General features: G+C 44.6%; 1 protein-coding gene across 6 annotated transcripts in view; it reads right to left on the reverse strand.

Annotated features, from left to right (window-relative positions):
• The window catches only part of kif21a (kinesin family member 21A), a 63,173-nt gene that overhangs the window by 21,953 nt on the left and 23,313 nt on the right, over nucleotides 1-17,907 (reverse strand). For 3 of the 6 annotated variants that reach the window (XM_071416041.1, XM_071416040.1, XM_071416043.1), the window contains exons 3-23: nucleotides 16,988-17,170; nucleotides 15,975-16,124; nucleotides 15,696-15,827; nucleotides 13,479-13,667; nucleotides 13,025-13,140; nucleotides 12,578-12,773; nucleotides 11,056-11,245; nucleotides 10,821-10,884; nucleotides 10,528-10,725; nucleotides 10,210-10,269; nucleotides 9,691-9,778; nucleotides 9,467-9,581; nucleotides 8,378-8,566; nucleotides 5,406-5,605; nucleotides 5,067-5,174; nucleotides 3,234-3,302; nucleotides 2,590-2,738; nucleotides 2,248-2,392; nucleotides 1,020-1,214; nucleotides 650-751; nucleotides 183-348 (exon numbers count right to left, since the gene is read on the reverse strand). In XM_071416041.1, coding sequence (XP_071272142.1) covers nucleotides 183-348; nucleotides 650-751; nucleotides 1,020-1,214; nucleotides 2,248-2,392; nucleotides 2,590-2,738; nucleotides 3,234-3,302; nucleotides 5,067-5,174; nucleotides 5,406-5,605; nucleotides 8,378-8,566; nucleotides 9,467-9,581; nucleotides 9,691-9,778; nucleotides 10,210-10,269; nucleotides 10,528-10,725; nucleotides 10,821-10,884; nucleotides 11,056-11,245; nucleotides 12,578-12,773; nucleotides 13,025-13,140; nucleotides 13,479-13,667; nucleotides 15,696-15,827; nucleotides 15,975-16,124; nucleotides 16,988-17,170 — 3,004 coding nt within the window. The remainder of the gene's footprint in view (nucleotides 1-182; nucleotides 349-649; nucleotides 752-1,019; nucleotides 1,215-2,247; nucleotides 2,393-2,589; nucleotides 2,739-3,233; nucleotides 3,303-5,066; nucleotides 5,175-5,405; nucleotides 5,606-8,377; nucleotides 8,567-9,466; nucleotides 9,582-9,690; nucleotides 9,779-10,209; nucleotides 10,270-10,527; nucleotides 10,726-10,820; nucleotides 10,885-11,055; nucleotides 11,246-12,577; nucleotides 12,774-13,024; nucleotides 13,141-13,478; nucleotides 13,668-15,695; nucleotides 15,828-15,974; nucleotides 16,125-16,987; nucleotides 17,171-17,907) is intronic. The other 3 variants (XM_071416044.1, XM_071416045.1, XM_071416042.1) reach the window with 1 other exon arrangement.

Here is a 17,907-nt window from a genome sequence, read left to right on the forward strand (position 1 = left end):
TAATCCCCAAATGATTAATGTTTCATTAGGGCAAATCAAGTCTGACATTTTAAAGTGGAAACTACAAACTTTAGAAGCCTTTTCAAATCTTGAATACACTACAAGCTTTAAATGTCCTGTTGATCCTACATCTGTATATGTCTTGCAGTGTGTGGCTGGCAGGTTGTGGCTAGTGCTGTTACCTTGCAGAGCGTTCCCCAGCAGGGCGTCCAGTTCGGGGTTAAACTCAGCCTTCTCCTTCAGCATGTGGAACAGCAGCTGGTTCTGAGTGGCGCTGGTGATCTCAGTCTGCTTCAGCCTGCCCTCCATCACCTTCACCTGGGACTCCCTCTGAGCCGCCTGCAGACCCTGGGATTGGTTAGAGGGTCAAAAGGTCAACGGTCAGCTATAAGAAGGGTCACTAAAAGTCAGCAATCAGAGCTATGCTTGTGTGTAATACTTCACAGTACACACACAAAAGATGAATACACAATGAGGGTGCTTGTGCATATACACACAGAACTAAACACATTAACAATCGTAGAAACAGACTTTAATTGGGTACAGATGGAACCTGGGGTTAAACTAAGTCAATTCTAGGAGAAACCAATGGTGTGATAGACGGGGTAGGAACTAGGGAGGGACAGGTAAACGGCAGTAAGTTATTTACTCTGTTGATGGCCATAGACATGAAGTGGTCCAGCAGGAAGCGGGCTTCTGTTAGGGTACAGGAGCTGATGACCGCGGAAACATCCACCGTGTCAACCTCCTCCTGTAAATGCAGATATTATGGTCACACAGTCTATAAAAACTGCCTAATATCAGCCCAATCACCTTCCTGCTTTTAGGGTACATGTTACCCAAAATCATGGAATAGCTCTCTGGTTTGCCAGATCTGTGCTGCTTGAGAGCTCCGATTGGCCATGGGTGGATCTCAAAACTCTCCTGTCGCTTCTTCCTCTGCTCCACTCCTCAATGTTTAGAGACACCTGCGCCTGTCTGTCTGTGCGCCTGTCTGTGTGTCTGTGCGCGTGTGTCACCTTGGCTTCCTCCATCTGCATAATGTTGGCCTGGCAGTCAGCGATGCTGTCGTTGATGTAGTCGATGTTGGCAACCACGGCGTCCACTTCCTCATTGAGGGGAAGCACCGCCTTTTCAGCCTCAGGCCCCTCCCCTGCCAGCCTGTCCCTCTTTCTGGTCACCTTCTCCCTCCGCTTGGTCAGCTCCTCACGTTGCTGTGGAGGAGGGAGGAACGATGGAGGGGGGAAGAGTGGAGGGGAGAGGAACGATGGAGGGGGGAGGAGTTTGCCAACGTTTTCAATATTAATGTTAATGCTAACACGGCTAATTTAGCGTAACATAGTAAGTATCATACCATATGTAAACAATATTCACCAGCATGTTATGTTTACCAGCAGTTCATGTTTACCAGGTAGTTCATGTTAACAAGCAGTTCATGTTTACCAGGTAGTTCATGTTTACCAGCAGTTCATGTTTACCAGCAGTTCATGTTTACCAGCAGTTCATGTTTACCAGATGTTCATGTTTACCAGCAGTTCATGTTTACCAGGTAGTTCATGTTTACCAGCAGTTCATGTTTACCAGCAGTTCATGTTTACCAGCAGTTCATGTTTACCAGATGTTCATGTTTACCAGCAGTTCATGTTTACCAGGTAGTTCATGTTTACCAGCAGTTCATGTTTACCAGATGTTCATGTTTACCAGCAGTTCATGTTTACCAGATGTTCATGTTTACCAGCAGTTCATGTTTACCAGGTAGTTCATGTTTACCAGCAGTTCATGTTTACCAGATGTTCATGTTTACCAGCAGTTCATGTTTACCAGCAGTTCATGTTTACCAGATGTTCATGTTTACCAGCAGTTCATGTTTACCAGATGTTCATGTTTACCAGCAGTTCATGTTTACCAGGTAGTTCATGTTTACCAGCAGTTCATGTTTACCAGATGTTCATGTTTACCAGCAGTTCATGTTTACCAGCAGTTCATGTTTACCAGATGTTCATGTTTACCAGCAGTTCATGTTTACCAGATGTTCATGTTTACCAGCAGTTCATGTTTACCAGCAGTTCATGTTTACCAGATGTTCATGTTTACCAGCAGTTCATGTTTACCAGCAGTTCATGTTTACCAGATGTTCATGTTTACCAGATGTTCATGTTTACCAGATGTTCATGTTTACCAGCAGTTCATGTTTACCAGATGTTCATGTTTACCAGCAGTTCATGTTTACCAGCAGTTCATGTTTACCTTGAGCAGGCGGTTCATTTCAGACTCCATGTTGGATATGGTCATCCTCTGCATGATGACATCAGAGATACGACGCTCCAGAGACTGCCACTTCACCCTGGCCACTCTGGTGGAATATATGCCTGTTGACCGCCTGTAGTAGGATCTGACACACACACACACACAGACACACACAGACACACTTTTGAGGCATGTACACTGTAGTTGCATGCAAGTCTCATGTTCTCTCACTAGAAGCTGTAAAAGCCATACTGATTGCTCTACATACACACCATGCAGTGTAATACAGACACTTAAACACATACAAAACAGCACTGCAGTGACCTGTTGTCCAGTCCCCACCTGGTTCCATTGGTGGCGGTGGAGCCAGAGGACTGCAGGCGTCCTGAGGGGGGTCGGTGGGAGGAGTCCTGGAGGTGCTCTGGGAGACTCACCTTCCTGTTGGTCACCTTACCAGACATAGGCCTGGCCTGTCTCCGCAGAGCAGACACCTGACACAGAGACACACACACGTAAGTCGACAGTCATCGAACACCAGAATCACCACCGCCTGATGCTGAAGTTTGCTCAACTTAATAGAATAGTACGAGCTTTATATTTTATTTACACAACTGCCATGTTTCTTGTTATCAGTGATTTTCAGGACGTGTTGAACTCTTATGAACCAAAGCTGTCATTGACAGTCTACTCTCGCTGTACCTCTGCTCTCTGACCAATGGTTCCTACAACCTCCGTTCCCAGGCGAATATTCTATTCCAGGTACCAATGGTTACAATAGAATTTGGGGGAAAAAAGCTTTTAGTTTCTGGTCCTAGAATAAACTTAAAAATTCCTTGAACTTAGATGATTAGATCCAACTAGATCATTTCAAGTTGAGAGTTAGTGATTTGTTGCAGGATGTGTGTAACTGCTTTCTAGTATTGTGTAACTGTATAGTTTATAGCACTGCTGTATACCACATCCTTTTACTACTACGTGTTGCTCACCTCCTCAGTCTTCCTGCGCAAAATGAGCTCCTGTTGTCTCTTCTGGGCTTCTAGTAGCTTCAGCTGGTGCTGTGAAACACACATTTAAATGACATTCAGTAACACCAGTAAGTTGCATTAGCATGGCATTCAGTAACACCAGTAGCAGTAAGTTGCATTAGCATGGCATTCAGTGACACCAGTAGCAGTAAGTTGCATTAGCATGGCATTCAGTAACACCAGTAGCAGTAAGTTGCATTAGCATGGCATTCAGTAACACCAGTAAGTTGCATTAGCATGGCATTCAGTAACACCAGTAGCAGTAAGTTGCATTAGCATGGCATTCAGTAACACCAGTAGCAGTAAGTTGCATTAGCATGGCATTCAGTAACACCAGTAGCAGTAAGTTGCATTAGCATGGCATTCAGTAACACCAGTAGCAGTAAGTTGCATTAGCATGGCATTCAGTAACACCAGTAGCAGTAAGTTGCATTAGCATGGCATTCAGTAACACCAGTAGCAGTAAGTTGCATTAGCATGGCATTCAGTAACACCAGTAGCAGTAAGTTGCATTAGCATGGCATTCAGTAACACCAGTAGCAGTAAGTTGCATTAGCATGGCATTCAGTAACACCAGTAGCAGTAAGTTGCATTAGCATGGCATTCAGTAACACCAGTAGCAGTAAGTTGCATTAGCATGGCATTCAGTAACACCAGTAGCAGTAAGTTGCATTAGCATGGCATTCAGTAACACCAGTAGCAGTAAGTTGCATTAACATGGCATTCAGTAACACCAGTAGCAGTAAGTTGCATTAGCATGGCATTCAGTAACACCAGTAGCAGTAAGTTGCATTAGCATGGCATTCAGTAACACCAGTAGCAGTAAGTTGCATTAGCATGGCATTCAGTAACACCAGTAGCAGTAAGTTGCATTAGCATGGCATTCAGTAACACCAGTAGCAGTAAGTTGCATTAGCATGGCATTCAGTAACACCAGTAGCAGTAAGTTGCATTAGCATGGCATTCAGTAACACCAGTAGCAGTAAGTTGCATTAGCATGGCATTCAGTAACAGTAAGTTGCATTAGCATGGCATTCAGTAACACCAGTAGCAGTAAGTTGCATTAGCATGGCATTCAGTAACACCAGTAGCAGTAAGTTGCATTAGCATGGCATTCAGTAACACCAGTAGCAGTAAGTTGCATTAACATGGCATTCAGTAACACCAGTAGCAGTAAGTTGCATTAGCATGGCATTCAGTAACACCAGTAGCAGTAAGTTGCATTAGCATGGCATTCAGTAACACCAGTAGCAGTAAGTTGCATTAGCATGGCATTCAGTAACACCAGTAGCAGTAAGTTGCATTAGCATGGCATTCAGTAACACCAGTAGCAGTAAGTTGCATTAGCATGGCATTCAGTAACACCAGTAGCAGTAAGTTGCATTAGCATGGCATTCAGTAACACCAGTAGCAGTAAGTTGCATTAGCATGGCATTCAGTAACAGTAAGTTGCATTAGCATGGCATTCAGTAACACCAGTAGCAGTAAGTTGCATTAGCATGGCATTCAGTAACACCAGTAGCAGTAAGTTGCATTAGCATGGCATTCAGTAACACCAGTAAGTTGCATTAGCATGGCATTCAGTAACACCAGTAAGTTGCATTAGCATGGCATTCAGTAACACCAGTAAGTTGCATTGACAGGTGCTTAAAACTGGAACGCTTAAATGGTGAAACTGCTACAACTTTATAGTCACTGGATAACGAGCTATAAGAAAACAGTTTGGGTCAGCATGATGAAAAGGCCCGCTCAGCTTCAAGCCTGACAAACTAAGCTACGGATCCTATGGTTCACCTCCTGTTTGCGCTGGTCCTTCTTGAGGGTGGCGATCTCTCGGTTCCTCCTGGACTCTGTCATCCTGTTCTTCTCCTGCTGCTCCTTCATCTGCTTCATCAGACGAACCTGCACAATACAGCACATTCACATTTAACTCAATATCAGTCTTGAATGACTTAACATTCCTAGTGGAGCGATGGAACTCAGCAGCGGACCCTGTTCTGGGCAGTTTGTTCGACTTCATTGCCGTCGATTCCTCCCATCAATATCAGTACAGTATCAACGCAGTACCAACAAACACCTCACAGTGGTTAACAGTGTCGTATCGTTCGTGGTTCAAGTACGTCTTCTTGCTACCTTTGTCTTCTTCATCTCTGTGACGTCCAGTTGGAGCTTCTTCAGCTGTGTCTCGTACTTGGATTGGTTCTTGAGCAGGCGTGCGTGTTCCTTCTGGGCTGACTGTAGCTTCTGTAGTTCCTTGTTCATGATGCTCAGCTTCTTCTCGTACTCCTGTTTGATCTTCTTAGCCTTATCGTCGCTGCACGTCTCCACTGAGCCTAAGGGGGGGGGGACCAAAGACAAAAGGGTAATTTTTAGACCCAAGGAATGCTCCTGCCCTGCTGTAACCCTTCACACCTGGTTCTATTAGTCAGCTGCTCACCAGGGGTCTTATCAACCCAAGGTGCTTGCAAATATACTCCAAACCTTGGCCTGCACCAGTTATCCTGCAAATGTTGGTAGTTATACATTTTGAACCTGGCAGATTAGTGTGTGTATCTCCACGCATATCACAGGACGTCTCTCGTTTTCTGACATAACTGGTTTAAATGATTCCTGCTACACAACAAATAGTAGTCTACCATTTATCAAAATCTCCCATTCAATAGCCAAGCATACAGGAAAGCCTTGACCGTATGAGACATTACGGCTATATTTGCTGTGTGATAGGGTTAGGTGCATGACATCATAGCCCATTTAATTTCAGAGCCTATACCAAGGCAGGAGATAGAAACACCATCATGTATTGATGAACAATATAATGAACAAAAAGTTGTCTTTTGCAAAGAAGTGTGGGTTCTAACATTTATTTTTAAATTATTCAAAAGGACAATCAATCTTGTAGAATACGCAACCAGTGTTTGTCACTTGCTAGGCGGCACGGATGTTTAGTTTGGAGAAGTCACTGTAACATTCTGCCCACACCTCTACACAGCTGGGATCAAATTTGACGTTGCGCTTCCTTTTAGGCACTATCATGGCCCAGTTTCAACATCTCCAAATCATACAGCAAATGAGGGTGTTTTCATTGCTATAAAAGGTGAATGGAGGGGTGTTATCCAGGCGGGACCGTTCACTACCGCACAAATATAATATGCCTCTGATTTATCAATGAAAATACAGCGCATTTGGGAAAATATTCCAACCTCTTCCCCTTTTCCACATTTTGTTATGTTACAGCCTTATTTTAAAAATTGATTAAATCGTTTCCCCCCTCATCAATCTATATACAATACCCCATAATGACAAAACAAAAACAGGTTTTAAGAATTTTTTATTTATTTTTCCCCCATACGGAAATATCACATTTACATAAGTAGTCAGACCCTTCACTCAGTACTTTGTTGAATCACCTTTGGTAGCGATTACATCCTTGAGTCTTCTTGGGCATGATGCTATAAGATTGGCACACCTGTATTTGAGGAGCTTCTCCCATTCTTCTCTGCAGACCCTCTCAAGCTCTGTCAGGTTGCATGGAGAGCGTTGCTGCACAGCTATTTTCAGGTCTCGCCAGAGATGTTCAATCAGGTTCAAGTCCGGGGACTGGCTGGGCCACTCAAGGACATTGAGACTTGTCCCGAAGCCACTCCTGCATTGTCTTGGCTGTGTGCTTAGGGTGGTTGTCCTGTTGGAAGGTGAACCGTTGCCCCAGTCTGAGGACCTGAGCGCTCTGGAGCAGGTTTCATTCAAGGATCTCTCTGTACTTTGCTCCGTTCATCTTTCCCTCGATCCTGACTAGTCTCCCAGTCCCTGCCGCTGAAAAACATCCACACAGCATGATGCTGCCACCACCATGCTTCACCGTAGGGATGGTGCCAGGTTTTCTCCAGACGTGACACTTTCTCATGGTCTGAGAGTCTTTAGGTGCCTTTTGGCAAACTCCAAGCGGGCTGTCATGTGCCTTTTACTGAGGAGTGGCTTCCAAATGGCCACTCTACCATAAAGGCCTGATTGGTGGAGTGCTGCAGAGATGGTTGTTCTTCTGGAAGGTTCTCCCATCTACACAAAGGAACTCTAGAGCTCTGTCAGAGTGACCATCGTGTTCTTGGTCATCTCCCTGACCGAGGCCCTTCTCCCCCGATTGCTCAGCTCTAGGAAGAGTCTTGGTGGGTCCACTGTGTTCTTGGGGACCTTCAATGATGCAGACATTTTTTGTTACCCTTCCCCAGATCTGTGCCTCGACACAATCCTGTCTCGGAGCTCTACGGACAATTCCTTCAACCTCATAGCTTGGTTTTTGCTCTGACATCTGTAGGACCTTATATAGACAGCTGTGTGCCTTTCCCAATCATGTCTAATCAATTGAATTTACCACAGGTGGACTCCAAGTTGTAGAAACAGCTCAAGGATGATCAATAGAAACAGGATGCAACGGAGCTCAATTTCAAGTCTCATAGCAAATGGTCCGAATACTTATGTAAATACGTTTTATTTTATTTTTTATTTTTAATAAATTTGCAAAAATGTATAAAAAACGTTTTTTGCTTTGTCATTCTGGGGTATTGTGTGTCGATTAAATGAGGATTATAAAAATAAAATCAATTTTAGAATAAGGCTGTAATGTAACAAAATGTGGAAAAAGTGAAGGGGTCTGAATACTTTCTGAATGCACTGTATGTTGCGTATATGTTTTTTTACTAAATTCTGGCGTAAGTGGAGATTCTAGTATTTGCGTGCGCCACAAATTATTGGGATTTATCCAACTTTCACACGCAAATCCTAGAATCTCCACGTACGGCAGAATATTTTAAGAAATGCACGCATGGTTGATAATTGAGCCCCAGGACCTCAAGTGATAAGCTGAATCAGGTATGTTAGAGTAGGGGGTAAAGTAAAATCCAGCTCTCCAGTGTAAGGTTGCCCCCCCTGCTTTAAAATCAACAGATGGAATCATCTGTTCAATTGCTTTCAGGTCACAGGTTCTAAAGAACCACAGCAAAATCAACACTCCAAACTCTTCACAGTGTCAACTGAAGCCAGTGACGGCCTTAGCCGTACCCCGTAGCTCTGCAGCAGTCCCACCTTTCACTTCCTACCGTGATAACGCTTACCCATGTTGTGCAGCACCCGGTCTCTCTCCAGCTGTGTGTCTCTAATCTTGCTCTGCAGCATCATCAGTTTCTGTTCATACTGCTGCTTGAGCGTGTGCAGACGGCGCTGGCTGTTCTCCAGTTCATCTATCAGCTTCTGCTTGATGGCGATCTCACACGTGATGTTGGCCAGGTCCGCCTGGAAGTTCTCTGGTGGGTGAAGTAGATTCACATGGGTTTCACACAGACAGACATATTTAGTAGCTCTCAACACAGTGATATTGGCCAGGTCCGCCTGGAAGTTCTCTGGCTGAAGTAAAGTAAACATGGTGGCATATACTTTACAGTAGCTGTTACACACTCTTTCAAATAAAACGTATTGACTTTATTCAACCAGGTAAGTTAATGAAACAAATTTCTCTATCAAAAAACAATGTCTCATTTTGCAATAATGTTAGTTACTTGATGCTACAGGGAGTCTCTAAAATAGATAGCACTCCAATATTTTTGTCTTACAACAAATCAATGAGTACATTTACATGCACACTAATAAATCGATATTAAACTGATTATGGCAGTAGGCTGAGTATGGCATTAGTCATGTAAACACCTTACTCTGCTCATCTTAATTGGCGTAAGGTCATAATCAAAGTAAGCATACGCCGATTAAAACACCTGGTTTCCTGAGCAACCTTTCAAACTATTAATACATGTAAAAGCTTAAATCGGCATTCCAGCAGAGTATTTGATCTGAGTATGTGACAGCACCGGGTAGCACCAGCCTCCCTCTTAAGCTCAAGTAAAGTGAGTTCCGAAAAACTTAAAAGTATACATCTTAGAAATAGTTTACATACAAATGTTATATGTCCGTGGTAGAACGTTGATTTTGATTGGTGATTTTCTGAATTTATTTAAGTCCCATCAGGTAGCCTGATTTCAGATATAGACATGTTTCCATGGACACTAGGGAAATCCGTTTTGCAAAGCATGTACACGTTTTAAACAAACTATTATATTAATCTGACTGTCCATGTAACCCTACTCACTGACTCAAACATGGAGAGACATGTCCCTTCTATACATGCTATTTCTACGATTTGGCTATTTTACCTTTCTCATCTGACTCAGAGTCTGAATCATCAGAGCTCTCCTCCACATCCATCTCCTCCTCTTCCTCCTCCTCCTCTTCCTCCTCCTCCTCTCCATCCTCATGGTCACTCCCCTCCTGAGGTCACAAACAAAAATAGAATAGAAAATGATCAGCAAAATGGGGTGGGCAAAAACACTTCTCTTAATCCTGAGATATCATTGGACTAATAGGTTGTCAAATGTACCATCTCAGGCTCGTCATTGGACCGCTCAGTCAGCTCTTTTTCTGTCCCTTGGCCTTGGTCATTGTTGGGGACTTCTTCCTTGACGACACTAGTCGGGGAGAACAGAGAGGCAGGGTGAGACAACATTGAACTGAGCAGACCAAAAGTTCAATAGTATTTATTTTCTAGAGGGGAAAAAAGACAACCGAAAGCATAATAGCATGACAGAATATGCAGCAGCACAAAAAAAAGTAAGTACAGTAATTATCTGTAAAGGAATCTGTTTTTTTAGTATCTTCCAAAATAAAGGGTGTTAAAAAAGCTAGAGATAAGGCCATTGGTGGTGCATGAAAACAGAACCAATAGCATTGTTTCCATCATATTAGCAAGTCGGGGTGAACAAACAAGTGAGCATAGAAAGAACTGAAGTTTTCCTTCTGGTGTGTCAACTGCCTGCTAAACAAAACAAAATGGCGGTTTAGAAGAAGCGAGGGATGGGAGTGGCAATGTGGTAAAGGGAAGGGGGAACCTGTGACAAACCTGCCATCCTCCTCCTCTACAAGTTCCTCCCTCTCTCTCTCTTCCAGCAGCTGCTGGAGCCTTCAGGGAAAGGTAAGGGTTGAAGGTCACAGGGGAGAGGTGACAAGGAAGGAAGGAACGAAGGAAGGAAAGAAATCAGGGAGTACAGAGAATTGGAAGGAAGAGAAGTAATAGGGAGAAACATGGGGATCACAAACTGTTACTCACCATGGCAACACATTGAGGATATCCTGTACAATAATTGCCAGTGTAGTGGAGTTTGTTTTTTCCAAAACAAGAAAACAATAATTTGGTTCCATAACCACCATCTCTTATTACCTCTTCTTCTTCTTCCTCTCCTTCTTCTTGAGTTTCTCCAGATCTTTCTTGGCCATCTCGATGATGTCAGAGGCCTCCTTCTCGGGGGCCAGGAGGGCAGGGGAGAAGGTTCCGGGGTAGAAGGACTGGCGTGAGGAGGCACGGGACAGGTTCTTACGCAGGTTCTCATTCACAGACTCACTTTCCAGGAGTTTGGCCCTAGGGGGATAACAGTAAAGCTTATTGACAAATTTAACAAATTGAAATGACAAATGAAAGGTATTAATCTTAATATAGGGGAGACATTTACTTACCTGAGGTCCTCTATCTCTTTGATATAGCTCTGGATCATGTTCCCAATCTCTTCACTGCCTTCACCTGAATAAACAACACACGAAAACCTTAGGAAACACACTTACTTACACACACACACACACTTATGAACTGTTTAAGATGTGAGGGGATTGGCACAGACATATCGACACATACGAAAACCCACACCTCACATTCCCTCATATCTCCCAGGAGACATGCACACACCCCACTCACCTGCCCTGGCAAGGACCTGGTTGGCCTGGTCACTGAGGTACTGTGTGAGTCTGGCCCTCTGGGCGTCAATGGTCTCCTGCATGGCTTTGACCCTGATCCTCAGGTTGCTGTTCTCAGTCTGCAGCATGGTGTTTTCATGGACCATGTCGTTGATGCTCTCCATACCATCCTCTCCCACCATACGCTTACCCTACCAGAGGCAAATGGGTTTAGATATAATTATAATTCACTAAGGGGAAATTATTTTCCGACGGTCATAACTCTTTTTCATATACTTCCCGTTTTCTTTTTTTATCCATTTTTTCTCATCTAATTGACTTTCTCACTCCTCTCTATCCATACCCCCCCCCCCCTCTCAGCCTCTCTCCCTCCGTGTCACAATATTTGACCCTTTCCTCAACTCTTAACTATGCCCAACACAACACGCACTTTTGGTCATGTAGTGTAAGTGCACCACATCATTTTGCTCTCTCTCTCTCCCTCCCCCACTCCCCATCTCTCTCTCCCCCTCACTCCCCACATCTCTCTCTCTCCCTCCCCACATCTCTCCCTCTCCATTACCCCTCTCCCCATCCCCCTCTTCCCCTATCCCTCCCTCCCTCTCCATTCCCCTCTTCCCCATCTCTCTCTCCCCCTCACTCCCCACATCTCTCTCTCTCCCTCCCCACATCTCTCCCTCTCCATTACCCCTCTCCCCATCCCCCTCTTCCCCTATCCCTCCCTCCCTCTCCATTCCCCTCTTCCCCTATCCATCCCATCTCTCTCTCCCCCACCTCTCTCCCTCCCCCACTCCCCATCTCTCTCTCTCCCTCCCCACATCTCTCAACATCCCCACATCTCTCCCCATCCCCCTCTTCCCCTATCCATCCCCCTATCCCTCCCCACATCTCTCTCTCTCCATCACCCCTCTCCCCATCCCTCCATCCCCCTCTTCCCCTATCCATCCCCCTCTTCCCCTATCCATCCCCCTCTTCCCCTATCCATCCACCTCTTCCCCTATCCATCCCCCTCTTCCCCTATCCATCCACCTCTTCCCCTATCCATCCACCTCCACCTCTCTCTCCCTCCCCCCCATCTCTCTCTCTCTCCCTCTCTCTCCCTCCCCCTCTCCCTCCCCACATCTCTCTCTCTCCATCACCCTCTTCCCCTATCCATCCCCCTCCACCTCCATATCCCTTCCCACCCCCCCATCTCTCTCCCTCCCTCATCTCTCTCTCCATTACCCCTCTCTCATCCCTCCATCCCCCTCTCTCTCTCCCTCCCTCTCCCCCATCTCACTCCCTCCCCACATCTCTCTCGCTCCCTCCCCACATCTCTCGCTCCCTCCCCACATCTCTCTCCCTCTCCCTCCCCACATCTCTCTCCCTCTCCCCACATCTCTCTCCCTCTCCCTCCCCACATCTCTCTCCCTCTCCCTCCCCACATCTCTCTCTCTCCACATCTCTCTCTCCATCCCTCCATCCCACCCTCTCCCACCCCTCCATCCCACCCTCTCCCATCCCTCTCCCTCCCTCTCTCTTACGGTCCTGTACTCTATCAGTTCCATCTGTAGCCTGGCGATTTCTGTCCTGAGAGCAGAGATCTGCTGGGAGGCCTTGTCCTGGTTCACCATCACCTTGTTCTTAATGTTCCTGGCTCTGTTAGCGTACTTCAACGCGTTCAGGGTCTCCATGAAGTCCCGGTCAGACGGACTGATGCAGGCTATCATCATCGTTTGGCTGAGGGTAATGGGAGAATTAACATGGGCTCCTCACTTTATGCATTCAACAACATAACAGCTTTGCCTTGACAAGCCAACGACAAGTGGGCTGAACAAGAAACAGACTGACACCTCAAAGCTGACTCTTAATATGTACAATTTGTATCGATTGACAAAATGCATTTAGTTTGACATGCACATCATACCAGATTACTATGACAACAATGCTTATAGAGAGAGGGAGAAAGGCCAGACCAATGGCAAACAGACCTGTTTCCACCTAGAGAGTCCTGTAGGAGCCGGGTGAGTTTGGAGTCTCTGTAGGGCACGTGCGTGGATCGCTTGCTCCTGTCTCCCAAAGCACTAATTACATTCCCCAGAGCAAGCTGCAGTTTGGAGGAGATGACCAAAAAACACAACTCAGAAAAACAGACATTGAAAGGTATTTTCAGAAAGATTCTCATTCGAGGAGTCTACTTGTGTTCATACTGGGCTGTCACGACTTCACACAGTATTTGCAAGGTACTGCTTTTAACCACTAGATGGCTCTTTACGGTTAAGAAATAAAATGATGCCTATTTTTAAAGGACTCATCTGACTTGATATAATATTCCTATATTGTATTTTGACCAGATCCCTATAGTGTGTTAGGGAAAAGGGTGGGTCAAAAGCTGTATACTACTATAGGGAATAGGGTCCATTTGAGACACAGCCAAACTCTCACCAGTCCACAGTTGATGGAGATTCCCTCCTTAGCTCGGTCTCCTGTAGCACCGGTTCTCTTCAGCCTTTCAGAACCGGCCAGGTCCACAAAGTGAAACTTGGCCGTCAGTGTCTCATACTCTTCCATCTCTGAGTTGCCGTTAGCAATCCTGTTGTCAGTCTCGTTGTTGTCTGTCTCGTTGTTGTCTTTCTGTGAGGTATAAATAACAGGTAGCTTAGAGGTTAAGTACATTGGGCCAGTAACCAAAAGTTTTCTGGTTCGAATCCCAGAGACGACTAGGTGAAGAATCATTCAATGTGCCCTTCAGCAAGGCACTTAACCGTAATTGCTTATGTAAGTCGCTCTTGGTAAGAGCATTGGCTAAATTATCAAAGTGTACATGTAAATAACACCAAGATGGATGCCTTTGTTTCAGTACCATAAGTCAAAAGCACTGTCCATGCCATTAGTGTAATATAACTTAGAATGCCAGTACCATAAACATAGAATGCCAGTACCATAAACATAGAATGCCAGTACCATAAACATAGAATGCCAGTAGCATAAACATAGAATGTCAGTAATAAGAGCACTTTGTTAGAGGTCGACCGATTATGATTTTTCAACGGCAATACCGATTATTGGAGGACCAAAAAAAGCCAATACCGATTAAATCGGACGATTTTTATATATAATTTGTAATAATGACAATTACAACAATAGTGAATTAACAATTAACCCTTTTATTTTAACTTAATATAATACATAAATAAAATCTATTTAGTCTCAAATAAATAATGAGACATGTTCAATTTTGGTTTAAATAATGCTAAAACAAAGTGTTGGAGAAGAAAGTAAAAGTGCAATATGTGCCATGTAAAAAAACTAGCGTTTAAGTTCCTTGCTCAGAACATATGAAAACTGGTGGTTCAATATCCCAGTTCTTCAATATTCCCAGTTAAGAAGTTTTAGTTTGTAGTTATTATAGGAATTATGACGCGTCGACTATTTCTCTCTATACCATTTGGATTTCATATACCTTTGACTATTGGATGTTCTTAAAGTCTAAATATTGCTGCTACATTGCACAACCTTCAATGTTATGTCATAATTATGTTAAATTCTGGCAAATTAATTATGGTCTTTGTTAGGATGAAACACAGTTCGCAACGAGCCAGGCGGCCCAAACTGTTGCATATAACCGGACTCTGCTGGCACTGAATGCAAGAGAAGTGACACAATTTCCCTAGTTAATATTGCCTGCTAACATGCATTTATTTTAACTAAGTATGTAGGTTTAAAAATATATACTTCTGTGTATTGATTTTAAGAAAGGCATTGATGTTTATGATTAGGTCAATTTGTGCAACGAATGTGCTTTTTCGCAAATGCGCTTTTGTTAAATCATCACCAGTTTTGCAAAGTTGAAGTAGGCTGTGATTCGATGATAAATTAACAGGCACCGCATTGATTATATGCAACGCAGGACAAGCTAGTTAACCTAGTAATATCATCAACCGTGTGTAGTTAACTAGTGATATATGTGAAGATTGTTTTTTTATAAGATAAGTTTAATGCTAGCTTGCAACTCACGTAACAGGTGGTCAGCCTGCCACGCAGTTCCCTCACGGATTGCAACTCACGTAACAGGTGGTCAGCCTGCCACGCAGTTCCCTCACGGATTGCAACTCACGTAACAGGTGGTCAGCCTGCCACGCAGTTCCCTCACGGATTGCAACTCACGTAACAGGTGGTCAGCCTGCCACGCAGTTCCCTCACGGATTGCAACTCACGTAACAGGTGGTCAGCCTGCCACGCAGTTCCCTCACGGATTGCAACTCACGTAACAGGTGGTCAGCCTGCCACGCAGGATTGCAATGTAATCGTCCATAAAAAAAGGCTGATTACCGATTGTTATGGAAACTTGAAATCGGCACTAATTAATCTGCCATGCCGATGAATCGGTCGACCTTTACTTTCTATAGATGTCATTCACATTAAACTAGCATAATGTAACATGATAGCGTAGGAGCGGCTGAGTGGCTATATGATTTCTGTAAAATGTCAAGGTTAGAAGTAACTCCAGTCACTGTCATAGCATGTCGTAACAGTGTCGTAACACGTGTCAAGAGTCGCCTCATAGCAACAAAAGAGTAGATACGGAATAAGATAGGAGTTGGAAAGCCAGCACAAAGGGACGGGCCGTCGGGCTAATGAATAATCTGCTCTTGTACGTACATTGTCGGATGCACAGACTCTGACTTGGCACAGGTGAATGGTGAAGATGGCGTGAGAGCGGGAGCTCTGGACGTTCATCTGGGTGCTGGCGGTGGTTCGACACAGAGCACCCAGCTTCAGACACTGCATCATCTGGGTGAGGAGACAGAGAGGAGATTGGACATGTCACCGCATAAAAGATCATTTACAGTGTTATTCCTGTTTTTACAGTCCTACATTGTATGTACACAGCCATACATTTCTTCTGGACTCCCAGACTATACATCCCGACGCACACACCTCTGCCTCGGAGGCTACCGTCCGTGTGGTCACCCCTACTGTGTAGATTCCTCCATTAGCGTCCTCGTGGATTTTTATGTGGGATTTCTGCGTCCGAGCTTCCAGGTCCCGTGTAGAGTCAAACAGATCCAGCACCTCCTCATTGTAAAGCTTAACCAGGACATACAGAAATACAATGTTACAGTCTTATTTGATACCGTTCTGAATTCAGCACTGTGAAATTCTATGGAAATATCACACCTTCTAACAGTATGTTTGTATCCTATGCCAGAGTTCTGATATCACAACTATGCAATATCACATCTGATGATGTAATAGAGAGAGACAGAGTAGTATTAGTATTGGTAGAATGGACATTCCCATTCACTGTTCTGAGGCGGCTGGAGTGATCATTGCTTACAATATTGAAAATCCTGTTGATTTTCCAGCCATATCCTTTCTACTAACGCTATTTCTATGACAGATACAGTATATTACTCTGTCATAAAAAGGAGTAGACTCAGTCTGTCCCCATGAGGCTTCTGTCAGTATGACAAGCAAACACAACTGTGCAGTCATCCCGTGTTAACCCTTGCCACCCCAAACCGTGACCCTAACAAACCTGCTCCCACCCGCTGACAGCTGTCCACAGTCAACAGTCTGAGAAACTTATGTAGGAGACTAGAGATGGGAGCTAGTTAAATTGTGACGTGTCAACACATAGACTGGCACCGGTGCTACGTAATCCTGGGGTTCTTGGTTACAAGAACGCCATTCTACTTGTAAATATGTTAGAGTGAGGTTTTAAGAGATAGGGACATAACCACTCTCAGACACAGAGGATTACCTAAAATAATACACAAACAGCCATGTCAGGCTTACGTAGTGCCAGCCTACGGTTGATGTATTATTTGAAGTAATCCTCTGTGTCTGAGAGTGGTTATGTCCCTATCTCACTCTATAACATATTTACAAGTAGAATGTTACCCATGTTCCCTTCCCCTGTGTCTCCTCTGTGTCTCCGTAGTCCATACCTCCAGGAACTGTGCGTTGATCTTGAACTCAGGCACGGGTCGTCCCTGCTCTTTAGCAGCCTGCTGGCGCTCATCAATGCCCCTGAAGAGGTGGCTGACCGCCCGGGGTATGATGCCCAACTCCTCTTCCCCGATGTTAACATCAAACCCTGTACCCATGGTGTAGGTCTTACCTGATCCAGTCTATAGGAGGAGGAAGAGGAAGATGAAGAATGGAAAAGGAGAAGAAAAAAGGAGGATAAGATGAGGTGGCAGACAAGAGAGAGGAGGAAGGGGGAGAGGGGGAGGAGGGAGCAAAGATACAGACGAGGAAAGAAGGGGGAATGGGGGAGGGGATGAGCAAGGAGAGAGATAACGAGATTCATTTATTCAACTTAATTAATTAATTGGTTTCATTTAAATCTGCTGTGCTTGTAACCAAGTGGGAAGAATCCCAGGATTCTGCTGACTGGGTCAAACTGTTGGGACTGTGTTAAAGATGAATAAGTCCAGCACAGACTAGACAGACACATATCCTACCAAATGGCCTCTAGTCTGAGTAAAAACACAGGGTAAAACTGAGCTGAGCCGGGCCGAACCAGGCTACCGAGAGCCAGGGCCAACCACTGTAGCTACTGTACAGTATGGTAGAGAGACAGACAAGAAGTAGGTCACCAGTCACTGCAGCAGCGGTGGTGTGGAACAGATGGGGGGGAAGAGGAGTTCACATAAAAAAAAATATGAATATCTTAAGAGTTGTGTAGGCCTACTTAACTGCATCCCTTAAGACCCACCAGCATTAAAATCCCCTCCCATCAAACAGACTTTAGTTCTAGGAAGCCCCTATGAGAGAGAGGCTCAGCTGCCAAACTGCTTGAGGAGTAAGAACTGTTGAATAGGAAAAGAGAGGGAGAGAGTGTGTGCTTTAGTGGTGCTACTAT

Source organism: Salvelinus alpinus, chromosome 9, assembly GCF_045679555.1.
Source record: "Salvelinus alpinus chromosome 9, SLU_Salpinus.1, whole genome shotgun sequence".
In the NCBI taxonomy this organism is placed as follows: Eukaryota; Metazoa; Chordata; class Actinopteri; order Salmoniformes; family Salmonidae; genus Salvelinus; species Salvelinus alpinus.